Source organism: Phocoena sinus, chromosome 7, assembly GCF_008692025.1.
Source record: "Phocoena sinus isolate mPhoSin1 chromosome 7, mPhoSin1.pri, whole genome shotgun sequence".
NCBI lineage: Eukaryota > Metazoa > Chordata > Mammalia > Artiodactyla > Phocoenidae > Phocoena > Phocoena sinus.
This window is the reverse complement of record NC_045769.1, coordinates 74219699-74237610: the sequence shown is the minus strand read 5'-3', so window position 1 is coordinate 74237610 and position 17912 is coordinate 74219699. Positions and strand designations below refer to the sequence as shown.

Sequence of the window (17912 nt, the reverse complement as noted above, 5' to 3'; positions counted from 1 at the left end):
CCACCATGTGGTGGGCCACCACCACACCTTCTACATTGAGGTCTGAATCCCAACCACAGAGAGGGAGGCCCCACCTCCAAATTTGTTCCTTCCATGAGAACCCTCCCTTCAGCCCTGCAGCATTCTTTAAAGTTCTTTATCCCTTTATATAACAGAGATTTTTTTTGGTTAGAATTAATAATTCTTTATCTTTAACTTTCCCTATCTTAATTACCATGGTGTCTCTGTCTCCTCACTGACCCTGACTGATGTAGTAACCTTGAGAAAAATAATTTTAATTTTTCAGTGCACTCATTCATAAAATGAGGAAACTGGATTAGTTGATCTCAAATGTCCTTTCCAGCTCTAAAATTGCGTTATTCTAGAGAATTCAGGTTTTTCCTATACCGCTGGGTACATCTTAAGTATACTAGAATGAATACCACAGAGCACAGAATAATTGCGTACTGTCTTCCTCAGCCTCAGTCGTAGTAAATGACTTTTTATCTGAATAATGGTTTCCTCCTTCTGGGTAAAAATATTAAGTCACAGCAGCAGCCAGCATTATTTCACACACACAGTGGGCAATCAAATACTATGAAATCCTCTGTGAGGATTTTAACTAGGAAGCTCTCTGAGGAACAAAATGGAAAACTAGAGATTCATGTATGAATATGAGAGTTTAAAATACATTATAAGTATCATTTTATTCATTTATGAATATAAATATTGTAAGGACACATTAAGTATAGAAAAATGCTCCCTCTGATATTATTTATCCTAACACATTACGGAAGACTCCATTCACCTAACACATTACAGAATTCCATTACCACACAATTAAAATTTTTTCTTTTACCTTTCTCTGTCTTTTACTGACTGTTCAGCCATTAATTTCTTCAGTTCTTCCAGACGCTGAAGATCTCTCATTTCCATTTCTTGCCATTTCTGCTCTCTTTTAGCCCAGTATTTTCTTATCTATTGCATAAATATCACATAAAATTTAAATTAACAACAGGTATGTTAAAAACAAGAAACAAAGTTATAACAACATTATCCATTGTTTCATATAGCAAATATTGAGTTTAAATGACCCTTCATCTTTTTTATCTCTTAGATCTGCCTACAGTGTATTGGCAACAGAAAAAATAAGTTAAAACACAAAAATACATGTCCTGAGAAGCTGCATGTTTTAACAGTTTCTGAAGTGGAAATGTAACTTGTGCTGAGACCTAAGGTTTTCATCTATGGCTAAAATAATCGGCTTTCAGGGAACCACAATAAAAGCATGTTATTGTCTCTAAAGTATATGATCTACCTGTTACTCAAGAATATTTTTATCCTCTTATGGTAATGTAGTCTTTAACAAATATAGCATTAAACCTATTTTTACTTTAAAAGCACGAGTTTATTTATGCTAATGGACAGCAGGATGTTGAAAGTTTTATGCTTCTGGGGAAGTGGCAGGAGATAGGTGGGAGGAAGGAGGAAAAGAAAAAATTCGCAGGGTTGTGATAAATAGTAGCTCTGACTCATGTGGTAACATAAAGGACAGATTTATCAGGCTCAAAAAGGTGAAAGCATTGTTCCTCACTAGGCATGTTTTACTTCCTTTTTCTGGGAATGGAGGCAGAATGAGAAAACCTGAAGCACACATAAGCTATTTTTAGGGGGCTAAAAAAATTATTGCCTTAGTGATGGGGCAGTTGAAGTTTATGTTTAATTGACAGAGGACCATTCAACTGCTCTGGCCTGCCATGTTGTGTCTGGGTCAAGAGAGTGGTTTCTTGCTGGTAAAAAACAGTACCTTAATGGTGAATGGCAGTGAGTGACTACCAGCAGAGGGGCTTTGGTAGAGTATGGGTTAGCCTCATCCCCAAGGTGGCATTTTCTCTTTTGAGAAATGAATATGAAAAGCCAAGTGGTTTCCAGACTTGCCCAGCAGCATGGGCTCTGACACCTGGGAGAACCAAAAGAGGCATCCCAGTACCATGGTCACAGCCATAGCAACTCTGTGGCAGGGCTTGCAACACGAGCAGTCACACCAGTGACATCCATTCAATGCTTAATGAGTTACTGATGGCTCCAAGGTAAAGTGATTCTACTCCAGAGATGATGGAGATCGGAATCTAGGGAGAACAGAGATGAAGCTAGAAAGGTAGCACACCAAGATGGAAAGTGAAAGAAAGGGTAGGAAAGGGAGAAAAAGGAAACACTGACTGATATTTCAGAGTCCTAACTGACAAATGCCAACGCATTCTAAGTGCCAGATATGGAAATGTTAACAACCATTATATTATCTCCCTCTGGGTTTATAAGCGATCTTTATTCTTTGCATTTTTCTGTGTTACCTTATTTTGGGCAATGAATATATATTTCTTTCATAATCAGAGGGAAAAAGAAGATACTTCAAAAGAACAGATATTGGATTAAAGGGCATTTTTCTCTGGGTTCTGACAGACCAATAATGTTGCTTACTCCCAGCACTGACCTTGGAGGGAAGTCAGTGGTCCTTCTGCTGACAGTCCCTTGACAACAAGCATACCAACCCCAGGTTTCTGGTGTCCTCAGATCACTGACACCATCTGGTGCAGTGTCCTGTGCAGGCCCTAGAAGTATATCACACCTGAGGCTTCTTGGCATCTCAGGACCAATTATTTCCATCCTTGACTCTGGTAGAGGCTGGGGAATGATTCGGGCATTTTCTTCCTTGTTAATGGCTACTTTGAGACACTGATGCTGTCCCTCTCATGTACAATGCCTTCTTCCTTTGATGTTTACAATATCTGGCTATATCACCCTCTACATGTCCTTATCACTGGCATGTGTGGACTTCCAGGTCATTCTCAAATATTCATTGAGAATTCAGATATGTGAGTCACAGACACATAGGACTTGTTGTCCAGAACAACTCCTTCTACCTTCCTACGCAACTGCAGTCTGAAGCCCCTCTGACCTGCCAACTCAGAGTCCTATGACTTCCTCTATTCCAGTGAGCTACCTCCTCCTCCAGGATTCTACCACCATGGAGAACAGCTCCAATTCCAAAAGCTTCAATTATAGCCATCGATCTTATGACCAGAACCTACGAGCCCTTCCCCATCATCTTTTGTGTTCAGGTCATATAATTTTATTCCTCTAGTACAGCCCTCACCACAAGGCTTTGCTAATTAGTATCCTTGCTCCTCTCTCCCACTACACTGCAGAAACTGTGATTTATTATCCTGGGACTTCCAACAGCAACTGTACCAAATTGATGATTTCAGCTGAATCTTTATTGACAATCAGCATTCCTTTTATGAATTCCTGGCCAGTGCCCCTCGATTGCTCATGGTGGTATTTCAAAACCCATTCACTATATTAAACTCCACACCTGCCTCTATTTCTTCGGTTTTATCAGAGGAAACACAGACCCTAAAAGATTCCTTCCTTGATGTCCTGCTCCTCAGAGGAAGTGCTGTCCTTCCTTCTTTCCAAGGCAACCCTCACCTGGGCTCCAGAACCTATTCCCCAATTCCAACTCCATAACCTTACTCCATCACCTACCCTTCTTTCCCCTGTAACTTCAACCTCTTGGTCTTTGCTGCTCCCTTCTCCTCACATGAAAATCTACACAAATCTCACCCATTAACAAAAATTTTAAAGGACTTTCTTTAGACCCCCAAGACTGTAGCACCACACCCTTCATTGTTCCCTTTCAGTCAATGATACCTATTCTTCTCCAATTTCACATCTCTTATTTTGGTCCTCACCCATGACATTCCTACCTCTGCCTCCACCCCAATTCACTACTCTTGCCAGTGACTTCCCAATGATCAAAGCAAATTCAATCCTTATTTTATGTAATGTCTCTGATTCTACAAACCCTTATTTACAGTCTTAAGAAACTACTGACTTTGGCATTCATTCATTCAAAAAATACTTATTGAGCATCTGCTTTAAGCCAGATACTGTGCTATGTACTTGGGATATGGTGCTTAAAGAAAAATTAGGCCTTTGCCTCATGGAGCTGGGAGTTTCGGAAAGAGAGAAAATAAACAAGTAAATGAATGAAAAGAATATTACATGTTCAATTCTAAGAAGGAAATAAGTATGGTGATGATGTAGAAAAATCTGTGTAGAACCATTAGAAGGCATATTTTTAAATGACATTTGGATTAAAATTTGAAAGATGAGAGTGAGAAAACCATGGAAAGAGATGAGGGAGATCACTGCAGGAAATGAGAGCTTTAGGTGCAACAGTATTGAGTGGGAACGACCTTGCACATGTTCAGAATTAGGAAGAAAACAGCACAGCTGGAGCAGGTAGTGTGAGTTAAGACTGGAGGTAAGTTTGGGAAGCTGGATGGGGGCTAGATGATTAGGCAAAGATTTAGTTCTAGAAACAAAACAAAAAAAGATATTGAAGAGTTTAAAGCAAAGAGTGATATAATGTGACTTAGATTTTTAAAATATAGCTTGGGCTATATTGAGTGAAGAATGGATAGTAGAGGAGCAAAGGAGAAACAGAGACCAAAGAGAATATGGCAAAAATGATCACTGGGATCTAGGAAATTAATTATTCAGATCTGAGATGTGCTTTTGAGTGGAGTCAGAGTGTTCATTTAAGGATTAGACATGGCTGTTGAAGCTAAAAGGAATCCAGGATAATTCCTAGGTTTTTGCTAGAGCAACTGGTTGGATGATGGTACCAATAACTGAGATGGGAAATTGAAGGAATAACAGGTTTGGAAAAGAAAGTCAGGAGGCTCAGTATTAAACATTAAACAATTGATGTGACTGTAAGACATTTAAGTAGAGATTTCAAATAAACATCTGGAGGTACAGATGGGTGGCTCAATGGAGAATTCAGGGCTGGTCTAAATTAAGGAGATATCTACTTAAAATGCTACAAATGCTATTTGATGCTACAAGACTGGAAAAGATCTATAGAGTGTGAACGTAAATAGAAGAGAAAAGGTGATCATGCACTTTCATGTTTATCTGCCTTTTGCAGTTTTCTCAACCAGCATAACTTCATTTTCCTCCTCCACCTGTTAATTTTATTCTACCATTAAGACCAGAACAAATGCCATCTCCTTGAATCTTCCTCTGAATCCTCTAGGGAAAATGTTAGTAGGACTTCCCTGGTGGTCCAGTGGTTATGAATCCACCTTCCAGTGAGAGAGTGGTATGGACATATATACACTACCAAATGTAACACAGATAGCTAGTGGGAAGTAGCCGCATAGCACAGGGAGATCAGCTCGGTGCTTTGTGTCCACCTAGAGGGGTAGGGTAGGGAGGGTGGGAGGGAGATGCAAGAGGGAGGGGATATGGGGATATATGTATATGTACAGCTGATTCACTTTGTTATACAGTAGAAACTAACACACCATTGTAAAGCAATTATACTCCAATAAAGATGTTAAAAAAAAACCCTAATATTAAAAAATAATAAATAAATAAATAAAATCCGCCTTCCAATGCAGCGGACGCGGGTTTGATCCTTGGTCGGGGAACTAAGATCCCACATGCTGCAGGGCAACTAAGCCCTCGCACCAGAACTAGAGAGCCCACATGCCACAGTGAAGAGCCTGTGCACCACATCAAAAGATCCTGCATGCCACAACAAAAGATCCCATGTGCCGCAACTAAGACCCGATGCAGCCAAATAAATAAATAGTTAAAAAAAAAAAAAAAAAGAGAAAGAGAGAGAGAGCTCCTAGCTCCAATTTCATCTTTTCATTAAAAATAATAATAATAGCAAAAATATTTTGAAAAAAGAAAATGTTCGCTCAATCCTTGGCACACCAGTGATCCTTAATTAAGATTTATTACCCTCCCTTCTTTGTTCTGCCTTGTATTCCTTGATTCTTTTTCAGGAGGGTCTAACACTGGATTGTTACTGATATATTTGGACATTTACTACATGCCTGGCATGCTCTTCCCTGCCTTGTTACCTGCTAAATCCCTCCTGTCCATCATTTAAGACTCAATTGTAGCTTTGCTTTCTCAGCCTTCCTCCTTTCCCCTCTCCTCCAGACATAACTAGGTGTACCTTCTAAGGCACTATTTATGTATCCTTAGCATAATACTTTCCATATTGATCTGCATTATTCATCTTTGTACCCCTAGTATGTTGTATTGTAAATAACACATAGAAGGGCTTAAGTGATCATCATTAGGTGAGTGGGAGCACTTTCTGGTCTCTGGTCCGAGAATAACAAAGTTATGGATGGGAACCAGGCCAGCAGTTTTATTTGCAGGATGGTAAAACTAAACATTTCCCTAAGGACAGTTCCATTACTTTCCATCAATTAATAAGAGCAGGAAGTGTGTGTTATAAAACATTGGCTTTGCAAGGTTCAAACTAAAGTTAAGGTTAAGAGTATTTAACTAGCCTTTTGGAACATTTGTTGAGACACAGATTTTAAACACACTACTGTTTAGATTTTTTGAGTGATCCTTATAACTTTCCAACGATAGAGGAACCAGAAAGTTAGCACACGGGGTAAGAGGTGAATTTAAAGCTTGTCTCCTCTAGACTTGCAGATAAGGTTTCTAGAAAAAGCTTACTTTTCTGAAAACCAAAATAGGCCCTCATTATCCCCCAACTCCGCTTGTTATCTCTGATTTGTACTGGATAGTTCTCTTTCATAGTCCCATATTTTGTTCATTTTGGTAGAGTTAAGCCAATAAAAGTGTAAACAAACTGAAGAAACTATTCTCTATATAGATTTATGAGCCAAAGTAATGCTGTGCTATCTTTTCAGAGGGTTTAAGATCATTTTTATATCCCACCTTACTTTTGTAATCTTCCAAACAATTTGTCTCCAGTTAAAAACTCCATTAGTAAACATGACATTTATGGTATTAAGAGCATATCAGAGTTTAATTTTAAAAAACTTGGACTAATATTACATAACCATTCAATTATTTTCATTCCTTCAGTCCAAAAATTATAATTGCATGGAAGAAGAATTTATTGTTTACACATAGAAACCAGAAAGTTAGGACTAAAGCATTAGAGTAGGAAGACAGTTTGGTCCCTGATTTCAAGCAATCTTCTGTACCTTGCTCCTAGGTCATTATTCCAAAGGCTCCAAAGGCTCTAATTCAGCAGGATGTCATAATTCTTAACCAGATATACAAAATACATGAAATATGAAGTACAGAATATCCAGTTGCCTTCCTCATAAACCACTGAGGCAGAGTGATTTTTATTCCATTCTCTAGATTCTCATTTACTTAGCTAATTCCTCGCATCTCACACCTTTTCTACTTTGGCCCGGAATATGTACCCACAGAAAAAGTGTTGTTGCTCCACATGAAAACACAGCAGGGCCTCTTCATTAAAAAGAGTCATTCTTTTACTTTAAATTTTTCCCACGTGTTTCATGTAGATGAGCCTGTATCACATAAAGTCACCACCAACCGAAGTCTGGCTCTTACTTCTATGCGATCTATTTGACAATCATTTGTATTTTGCCAAGTAAATTTTCACACACTTGTGTGAACTTCCAAAAGGTAAGGAACATGCCTTATACTGTAATATTTATTTGTATCCAGTATATTGCACCTTGCAGATGAGAGGTACAAGATAAACTACTCCAGTGGAAAAGAATATGGAAAGGCAACACTGCACACAGTACTTTTCTTATATCAATTCATATAAATCCAAAACTATTAATAAAGTATCCAGACAGAAAATAATGTCAGACCACAGACATCAGTGAACCAATTCATTTAGTCATGTGGGGTATAGAGGTATATTTAATCCCAAAAGAGCACAAGGGCGTGGTACATCTCTAAGTCAAATTGCCCATGGAAGCCAGATTCAAGGTTTTTTGGGCTGAAGGTGGACACTTGGTCACTTCCATCCTCAGAACCTTTCAGCCAATGTTATCTTTTCTATACTTTGTGGTATAGAGATCTCTGTGGGCTTCAATCCAGGATGTGCTGAAGCTTCTGAGCAAAAAATTTGGCTCCAAAATAATTATTTTGCAGGGCATTCTTTATGCAAAGATGGGAAAACTCTCTACACGGGTAAGAAATCAAAGCTAGTTCTTTGGTTTTTAAAAACAGAAAGTCAGTTTTTCCACCATCCTGCCTGGTTATTTGAATTTAATGGATCTCCTTTCAGTCCACAATTCAGACTATTTGTATTTCAGCTACTTATTTTCATTGTCCTAAACTTGAAACTTTTTGCCACCAATCTCTAATCTGATAAACAAGCACATCTACCTAGAGTAAGAGGATAAATTGTCATACTCTTTCTGAAGAATAAATAGGGAAGTTAACTAGCAAAAGCCTTCAGAATTAAGAAATAAAGTTTAAGAATTAATATGCAGGCACCTATGCAAAGATTTATATACAGGTATGTTCATTACAGCCTTAAAAGGGTAAAAAAATTGGAAATATTGTAACACCACCAAATAAGAAATTGGTTAAATGCAATTATTCACATAATGAAACATTATGCAAACACCAAAAATTATGTGGTAGGAATACAGAGGAAAATATGCAAGATATATTGATAGATGAAAAAAATCAGGTTAAAAATAATATATGCAGTATCATCTAGTTAAATTAAAATCTTTGTGTATATAGAAAAAAAATATATGAACATTGTTATTAATCTTTTGCTAGTGGTTTAGGATTTCAGGTGATATTTATTGTATTTTGTGTGCTTGATTGTATTTTCCAAACTATTTACAATGGACATAAAAGACTTTATAAATACAAAAGGATGTTTTAAAAGTCTGGCCAAAAAAAATCAAAATTTAGAAGGAATATCCAAGGGACATGACTGTTATTCATTCTGGAAGTTTTTAAACTCTATTCCCATATCAAATTAAATGACAAAAATACTGTATATCCTTGTATATAACATTTTCACTTTTTATCACCTTGCATGCATTACTTTCACTTTCTGTAGAAAAGTTTCACTGAGCTATGATTTAATTTTATGCCATAGGCCTTATAAAGGTTAACACAATATCATATAAGGCTTGATTTACACTCAGTATAACTTCTATTGAAAATGCTTTCTTCTGGGTGGTTTGCCTCCCTCCCCCTGCCAGCTCCTGATGTGCTAGATGTTGTCTATTATTAGCAAATAAGAGCTAAATGCTTCCTTTTAACTTTAAACATGTTCAATTACAGCATCCCTTTTTAGTCTTGGTTTGCTGACATAACTATATTCCCATCCTCTTAGTTTTTTGTCTCTTATTCTCTTACTAATTTTCTATTTTAATGATTCCTAATAGGAAACAGATGGCACACTCAAAATTAGGTTAAATCCAGAAGAATGTAATAAGGGGACAATGACAAAGAAGGTTAGAATGCAGGGCAATCACAAGGGATCATGTAGTAGCCATGCTGCTTTACTGAGAGCCAGAGAAGGCTGTGTGGGGAGGGCCACCTGACAGGGGCTGAGACCTTTGGTGGAGGACACAGCTAGTCAATACAACTCTGCAGGGCCAGGAGCTGGGGGAGCAGCTCTCCCAACCTCACTCTCCTCCCTCATCCTCATCTCTAGTGTTCCACTTTGACTGAACACAATCAGAAGCCAGAGGGCAAGGGAGCCTTCTACAGGACAACTCCCTGGGACACAGAGCAGGATGGAGAGTAGATATGCCCCAACGGGTAGATATCTAGCACAGTAACGTTAGTGCTTTTATTATAAATTATTTGGAAGTAGGTGATGTCTATATGTGTAAGTAAATAACATGAATCTTTTAGGTGATTTCACTTTGGTCACTTATGTGAGCATTTTTTCCATAGCAGAGCTACCTACTCGAATTGGCAATAGCTATTTTCTGCCGTGATGTAGTCTTATGTCCTTAGAGCATGATGAGCCAAGAAAGTATTCTGGTGTAAACACATTAGTTATCTCCCTCTTAACTGAAGTTCCAGGTGGATTTAAAAATAACTGTTATGTCTTCTTTAGGAGTAAGGTCTATTTTCAGTCTGGGCATTGAAGTATTACATAATGATCGTGTCATATGTTGATATTGCTAAAATGAATTTGTCTGTAATCTTGTTTAATTTCTCTCTTTTCACTATTCATTAAAAAGGGAGTATATATACTGAGGATGTTGTATTTCAAAGCCTGAAGTGTCAGGGAGAGTGAAAAGTGAAAAGTAATCAAACCTCAGAGTCATTCAATCATGACTTCTTAGAGCTGAGGTGATTTTAGCAATCATTTAATTCAAACACCTCATTTTACAATTGGGGAGGGAAAATCCTGCAGAGCCTACATATCTTGCCCAAGGTCATCCACCTTGTTAGGGCCTCCTAGTTTGGCATATTTTCCTCTATATCTCAACATCAAAGTACAGTTGTGTTCTGCTCAATCATTAAATTCACTCACTCAAACAATATTTATTGAGTGCCTTGTGTCAGGCACAGGAGATAAAACAATGAAGAAAATGGACAAATCCCCCCTTTTTACAGGGCTTACATTCTAGAAGAGAAAGAGAAGACAGTCAGTAAATAAATAAAGATATGTCAGAGGAACGATAAATGCCAAGAAAAAAATAAAGTAGGGTAAATGGACAGAGTGACAAGGAAGGAGGATGTTATTTTAAGTTTGGTAGTCAAGGATAGACATTCTCTCTGATGACATTTGAGCATGATCCTGAATGGAGTGAGAGAGTGAGTTATACAGACATCGGGGGTAGGACTCTTCCAGGCAGAAGGAACAGCCAGTGCAAAAGGCTAAGGGGACATGTGCTAGGGTGTTCGAGGAGGAAGAAATAGGCTGTGATGGCTGGAGCAGGAGGAGTGATGGGGGAAGTCGCAGGATATGAGATCCAAGAGATATTGAGCGTAATGCGGGGAATGACATAATCTGACATACCTTTTAAAAGCATCACTCTGCCTGTTGCGTGGGAAATCGACGGAGGGGGAGGGAGGGAAGAGAAAGGGAGGAGGCAGAGAAATGAATTAGAAGAGTAAGAGGTTTATAATAGTTCTGATTGGGAAGGCAGAGCCTTCTATTCATGACAATAGGTAAGGGTGTGAGTATAGGGTGTGAGGGGGGAAAACAAGAGTCAAAATATCAAGGCTTTTGGCCTGAGCACTGGGAGAATAGGATTCCATTTATTGAGAAAAGGAATATGGGGGAAAGAGTGGGTTTGGAGAGAAAAACGAGATTACATTTGGGTCAAACTAGATTTGAGGCAGTGGGATGTGTGAGTTTGCAGTTCAAGAGAGAAATCTAGACCAGAGATATTAATTGGTAATTTGAGTCAGCATACAAATGGCATATGAAGTACACTGGATTGGTTAAGATCCCCTAGAAAGTACACATACTTAGAGCACCGAGGCCCCAGGGAACTCCAAGACTTAGAACGATGAGGAGGATCCATCCAAGTTTATGGAGAAAGAGAACCCAGTGAGATAAAAGAACAGAGGATGGCTTCCTAGAAGCTAAATATCAAGTTTTCCAAAGAGGAGGCAGTGATCACTTCCATCTTAATAGTTCAAGTAAAGTGAGGACTGAGAACAGACCCCTGGAATTAGCAACATGGAGATCACTGATGACCTTGACAAGCACAGCTTTGCTGGAGTCGAGGGACAAAATGGCTCAAGCGACAATGGGTGGGATGAAGCGAGGACAGTGTGTAGAGGCTACAGGATGGTGAGATTTTCTTAACAGGGGGGGCATGAGGTCAAGGGAGAGTGTGTTTCTAAATACAAGGGAGAATGGTATATTTATAGGTTAATAGGAAAGATCTAGAATAAAAGGGGGAAGTGGTGGTGGGAGAGAGATTTGGATGACCTTGCGTAGGAGAGAGGGAATAGGATTCTGTGCATAAGTGAAGGGGCTGGCCATAGACAGGAGTACAGATACTTAATGCATTGTGAAAGGAGGGAAGGTAGGGAGTGGGTACAGATTCTGATAGGTTGGCAGATGCAATGTTGGAAGCCTGTGGAAATTTTCTTCTTGTGAAATAAGATATTGAGAGGTAAAAAAAAAAAAAAATCACAATCAAAATCGTTAATATTTTCTTCAATCAACTTAACAAAAGAGCAACACCAAGGAGGCAATGAAGCTGTTTTGTTTTTTTTTAACCTGCTCATAACACATGTCTTATACTTGACACTTCAACTGTGATCAAACCATAATGGTCTGGCTTCTTGTAAAGCGTTTGGCTATAGTGGTTCATTAACCCAAGGAGAGAAATCCTGAGAGAATATTAATAAGACAGACTGCATGTACCTGTAAAACATGAAAGAAATACTCCTAGTAAGCAGACTACTAAAGAGATTTTAAATTATCAATTACCTATCAATTTAACAGTTCTGAGTACACTAGGACAGGATCAAAGCCATGAAAATTACCCTAAAGCAAACAGTTTGAAACCAAGTTTTCTCAAAATTGATTAATCACAAAATTAATAGCAAACAGCAATCACCGTGATGGGCAGCACAGCACAGTGTTTAAAATCATGAACGATGGAGTTAGACCTCCTGGGTTCAAATCCTAATTGCACTGCTTAATGGCTATGTGACTTTGGGGAAATTATATTCCCTCTATGTGTCTCTGTTTCCTCATTTATAAAATGAAGATCATATTAGTACCCACCCCTTAGGGTTATTAAGAAGATTAAATGAACATAGAACTGTGCCTTGCACATAGCAAGCATTGTATAGGTGTCCGTTAATTAAATCATATCACTGTGAATAATCAAGACCTAGCCAGAAAATGCAGCCAAAAATTGACACCTGGAGTTAATTTTTAAGACTTTTAAAACTGCCTACTGGGAAATCTTTTACAGAAAAACAAATACATCTGTCTCTTGATCATCTAGGGTATTTTTTCCCCTCCATCTGACTTTTTCTTAAAATTGTGTCCTGACAAAGAGTAGGAAGATTCCATAATTTCCACTTTTAAAAAAGAAGTTCTAATGGAAATCTTCACGTTTAAAAGACATGGAAACCAGAAAAGTGAGCCTCTTGGATTACCATCCTACTTTTCTGTCACCTACTGACTCATATACTGAGAGCTGACCCTACATTTAGACTCATATTAGAAGGTCATAATCAGTTAATAAGCTATGTTAATATTCATTTCTAAATTTTAATGACAAAATAAGGAACATTATGAATATTTTTAAATTATATGATCCTTGATTTATTTTCTTTTCTCCCATACTGCATTCATTTCTTTACTCATACAATATCATTCAGAGGACTGGTTAAATATTCAGAAGATAAAGTCTGAACCCCCAGTTTATTTTGGAGTCATTTCTACCTAAAATACACCTTAACTATCTTTTCTTTTTGACCATTGTAATATCCTGATAGTTAATTTACCTACTAGGTTTTATGGCGCCAATATTTTGGGTATTTCATCAGATTTTCAAATAAAAGTACCAAAAATTAAAAGAAAAACACCCGCTCAAACTTTGACTGCAAGATCACATTTCTAGGAGTTAGTAATTGAGAGAACCACAAAACCGAAGGTGGGAAGTAGTTCAACAGATTGGTCCTCAGCCAGATGGGGCTACTCCAGCTCTAGCTGCAGGTGGTCCCTATGCAGAGATGCTTGCAGTGAGAGAACTGGGTGGGCGGATTTTAGAGCAGAGGTCAAACTGGTGTTCAGAGAGGTTCAAAGACATGTTTTTAAGGTCGAAAGAGTCTATGAGAGTTTTTACATTCCATATTCTCCATTTTATAAAAATGTAAAAAAGTGTTGTAAACCAATTTGAAATCATCTGAATGTCACTGCATGACTGAGTGCTGCCACAGTGTTTTTTGTTTGTGTTCACAATTCAGTTGGTCCCCAGTGGTACATTACATAAACTGACAGTATATCTTAAGTCATTTTAGTCTAAGTGGGATCCAGTTAGACCAATCAGTCTTTCTCCCTCCCTCTGCTCCCCAGAGCATTTGGTTCCCCAAGAACCAAATGGGCTTTTGTGGATTTTAAGGGATTCACCTTGTTAGAAAAAAGCCAATAAACACAGGTCTTTTTGAGATGAACCCTTCTCTCTCTTGGCCTCCTACTGATGTGGCTGTGAGAAATTGCCCTTAAACTTCTCTGAGGCTCTCTAGTTTGAGAATATCTATGAGAAACACCACTTATCTCTTGGAAGTGTTGCTTATATGAATGTATACACTGACCCTTTGATCTTTTCGAGGCTATAACAAAGGGTTGTACATTCACACTTTCAGTCTTTTCCCTATGCCATGCTGTTGGAAATAAACTCTTAACTCTAGAGTCTTTTGCCATTAGGATAGATGGAGAGTTTCCCAAAGCATCAAGTCCTGGTTCCTTTTAGTTTAACAGTTCTTCCCTCAATTTATCTCTCTCCTTTTTACTATAAGTAGCAAAAAAAAACAAAAACAAAAAACCCAAAAAACAAAACCAGGTGGCATCTTCAACACCTTGGAAATCTTCTTAGTTCATTACATATGAAGTTCATTATTTAGGAAGGTCTTCCATCTAACTGCAGGACAGAAATCCCTAGGCTTTATGCCACTGCGTAACAGTGATCCTCCTTTCTCCTGTTTCCAATAATATGTTCATTGCTTCCTTCTGAACCCTTATCAGCCACATCTTATCCATATTTCTACTAACGGTATGTTCAAGGCATTCTAGTCTTTTTTCTATCATGCTCCTCAAAATTTTTCCAACTTGTCTCCACTTTCCAACTCCAAAAAGACTTCCACATTTTTATGTATTTGTTATAGTAGCATTTCATGTCCAGATACCAAAATCTGTATTGATTTTTTAAATTGCTGTGTAACAAACTACCACAAATTTAGCAATTTAAAGCAATACTCACTTATTAGCTCAGAATCCTATAAGTCAGAGGTTCAGAAAGGCATGGCTAGGCTTTCTGCTCATGACATCACAAGCCTAAAATCAAGGTGTTGCCAAAACTGATTTCTCATCTGGAAGCTTCAGAGAAAAATTTGCTTCCAAGCTCATTCCTTTTTTTTTTTTTGTCAAAATTCAGTTTGTTACAATTATAGGACTATAGGTTACAGGGTCCTATTTCCTTTCTGGCTGTCAGCTAGGGCCACTCTTATCTCCTAGGGGCCACCCACATTTCTTGCCATGTGATCTCCTCCATCTCCAAGCCAACAATGGTGGGTCAAGTCCCTTTTATACTTTAAATCTCTGGTTACCCATCCTGTGACCAGCCAGAGACACCTCTCTGCTTTTAAAGGGCTCATGTGACTAGGTCAAGTCCACCCAAATAATCTCCCTTTCTCAACGTTGTCTGTGCCATATAATATAACCTAATTAGGTATTTACAGTCCTGGCAATTATACAGGTATGTATCCCGGGATGGCAGAAAGTCTCGGGGCCCATCTTAGAAGGCTGTCTGTCACGGGGCTATTCATTGGCCCCTTTAAGTCCCAACAATCTTGAAGAAGCAGAGTTTAAAACCTGGGAATTTTTTTTTTATCATTCTCTGTGTCCACCTTTTTTTCTACTCTTGGCTCTTTAGATCAGTATATTATTAGATTGATAAACACTGGAGAAGAGATTTCATAATATCATGATGAATTACTCTCATAAGAACCCATAAATCCCCACATAGAGAGAATGGCTTTGATCTGAATGTACTCTGGATTCCCTCCTAAGCACAGAGTTTCTTGAACCTTCTGAGAAGTAGTACTGTTCCACCCCTTTAGCCTGCATTCTAATTAAGATAGTCTCCCCTCTTTTGTTTTAGATTCTTTCCTCTCTTCCCTGGTTATCTGTCAGATGAATATAATTCTGAGTGTTTGCCAGGTCACCTGAGGACAAGGGGAAGCACCTAGGTGCCAAGGTTCTACTGAAGACTGGGTCTATTGGTATTTACTGGTGCAATGTCACTTGAGGCTCCCCAGAAACATCTCTGAGATAAGGCTGAAGGTCACATGGCTGGTGGAGTTATTCTGACTTTTCTGACTATGTTCCCCACCCCTCAGTTGTGCAATATGAGTGGTTTCAATGCTGGATTCAGAGTTGGTGAAAATTGGGAGGGAACTGTGACACGATAAATCAAGGAAGGGATATGCCTCCTTTTTCTGTGAGCCTTGCTTAAAATCTCCATTTTGGGAGCAAGGCTGAAAATATGCTCGCCTTGGATCCCATAGAATGCCAAGCATCATGCAGCAACAAAACCTCCTAAAATGCTGTGATGCAGAGCAATTTTTTTGTTATTCAAGCCATCCAAAGAGCCACACCTAGTAAAAGGGTGGTTCTGGGACCAATATTACATATCAGGCATTCTGAGGTTCATCTAGCATGGTAGTCTTGTTTCTTACAATAGCTCCTAGGGATAGTTTATGGAAAGGCATCATCTCTTGATTTTACCATGACAATTGCAAAAGTGGAGAGATGCTTCTGAAATATTACCATTGTCACCTAACAGCTTATGAATCAAAACTTTCCTTGAGTCTTGAGATAAAACTATGAAAACTGAATATTATGTTCAATTAGAGTTTTAAAGCACAAAAGAAAAAAGTGATCTAATAAATGTACATTTGCAAGGAGCTGGGCAACTACTAGGATAAACTTTGCCACTGGATACAAATTATGTTATTCCCACAAAAAGAAAATATTATTTCCTAAAAGACAAATTACTGGGAAGAAGAATTAGGATAAAGCTGATCTCTTCTTCAGAAATCCTAATGTGGGGTTCTACGCATGGCATAGTTTCTCTACCTCTATTGCTGCTCTCTTACGAGAAGAGACAGGCAAGTGAAACAGTAGATGGGGAGAGACAGAACACCAGGTAATAAAGCAACCAGTCTCAAGTCAGGGGGAGGCTGTCTGTAGGGAGTTTTCTGCCAAGCTTCTATTAAGCACTGAAGAACTAAAATTTGTCTCCAACACGTAAAATAGTTAAAACAAAGGGAATCTAGATTTGCGTTTAGTATATATAAAGGTAGTCAGAACTTTGGTCAGTATGCCTGAGTTGACACAGAAATCTTTTTTCCCACTTTAAACACAGAAATTTTGGACAAACTATACCACAACTACACACACACATCCAGTGTCCCAGTGCTGAAAATAAAGATGGAACTCAAAGTCAAAGCAGTGAGAAGGAGCCAAAGCCAAGTGACTCCTGGGGAGAACTGGACCTGAGATACATGTGAGGACCTGGTGGCCAGGCCTTCAGTGTTAGTTGTGGGACCTGTGCACATGGGTGCAGGAACCAAGCTACCTACGAAGAGAAAGAAATCATATAGAATTTGTCCATACACACAAGGGAAACTAGCTACACTGTGACCACTCCCCAGGAGAGTGACAAAGGAGCCAACTTTCTGCTTGTGACCAGAGGAAGAAAAGGGCCAAGTGCAGAACCCCAGTGCTGTGCATGAGTGCTAAGTCAGCACCCACTCCCAGCTCACAGCATGGGTCCCAAGTCTCAAAGTTAATATACAAACTGGTCCTGGGCCAGTAAAATGCATAGGGCCCTTAGCAGAGGCAGACATAAAAGCTCTCTGTAGAGATGTTCTCACTACCAGGTCATAGTTCATAAAGGAAAGCACAATTCACAAAGAAAAAGTTTAAGAACTTCGATTATTTGATCATTTGAAATTTCCGTGGAACTACAGACACTGAGGCAAATTTAAAGGCAAATGACCAATGAAGGAAAATATTTGCAACTCATGTAACTGATAAAAAGAAATAATATTCAGAATTTATAAAGAACATCTATAGATTAAATAAAGAAAAAATAGACAGCGGACAAGAAGCATGAATAAGCAATTCAGAGAGGAAGAAAACCGCCCAATAAACATGAGATTTCCACTCACAAGTGACCAGGAGAATCCAATTTAAAACACTGAGATACTGTTCCCATTTAGCATATTGGCCAAAGTCACAAAGAATAGTTTTAATGTCTTATAGAGTAAAAAAAAAAAAGTCTCATATAAAGTTGAAAACATACACATCCTGCAACATAGTGATTCCCACCCCAGGGACACCCTAG

The 17912-nt window shown here is 38.5% G+C and overlaps 1 protein-coding gene across 7 annotated transcripts in view; it reads right to left on the bottom strand.

Annotated features, from left to right (window-relative positions):
- Positions 1-17912, bottom strand: part of CCDC148 (coiled-coil domain containing 148) — a 265676-nt gene that overhangs the window by 50300 nt on the left and 197464 nt on the right. For all 7 annotated transcript variants that reach the window (XM_032638642.1, XM_032638644.1, XM_032638643.1 and 4 more), the window contains one exon: positions 839-957. In XM_032638642.1, coding sequence (XP_032494533.1) covers positions 839-957 — 119 coding nt within the window. The remainder of the gene's footprint in view (positions 1-838; positions 958-17912) is intronic.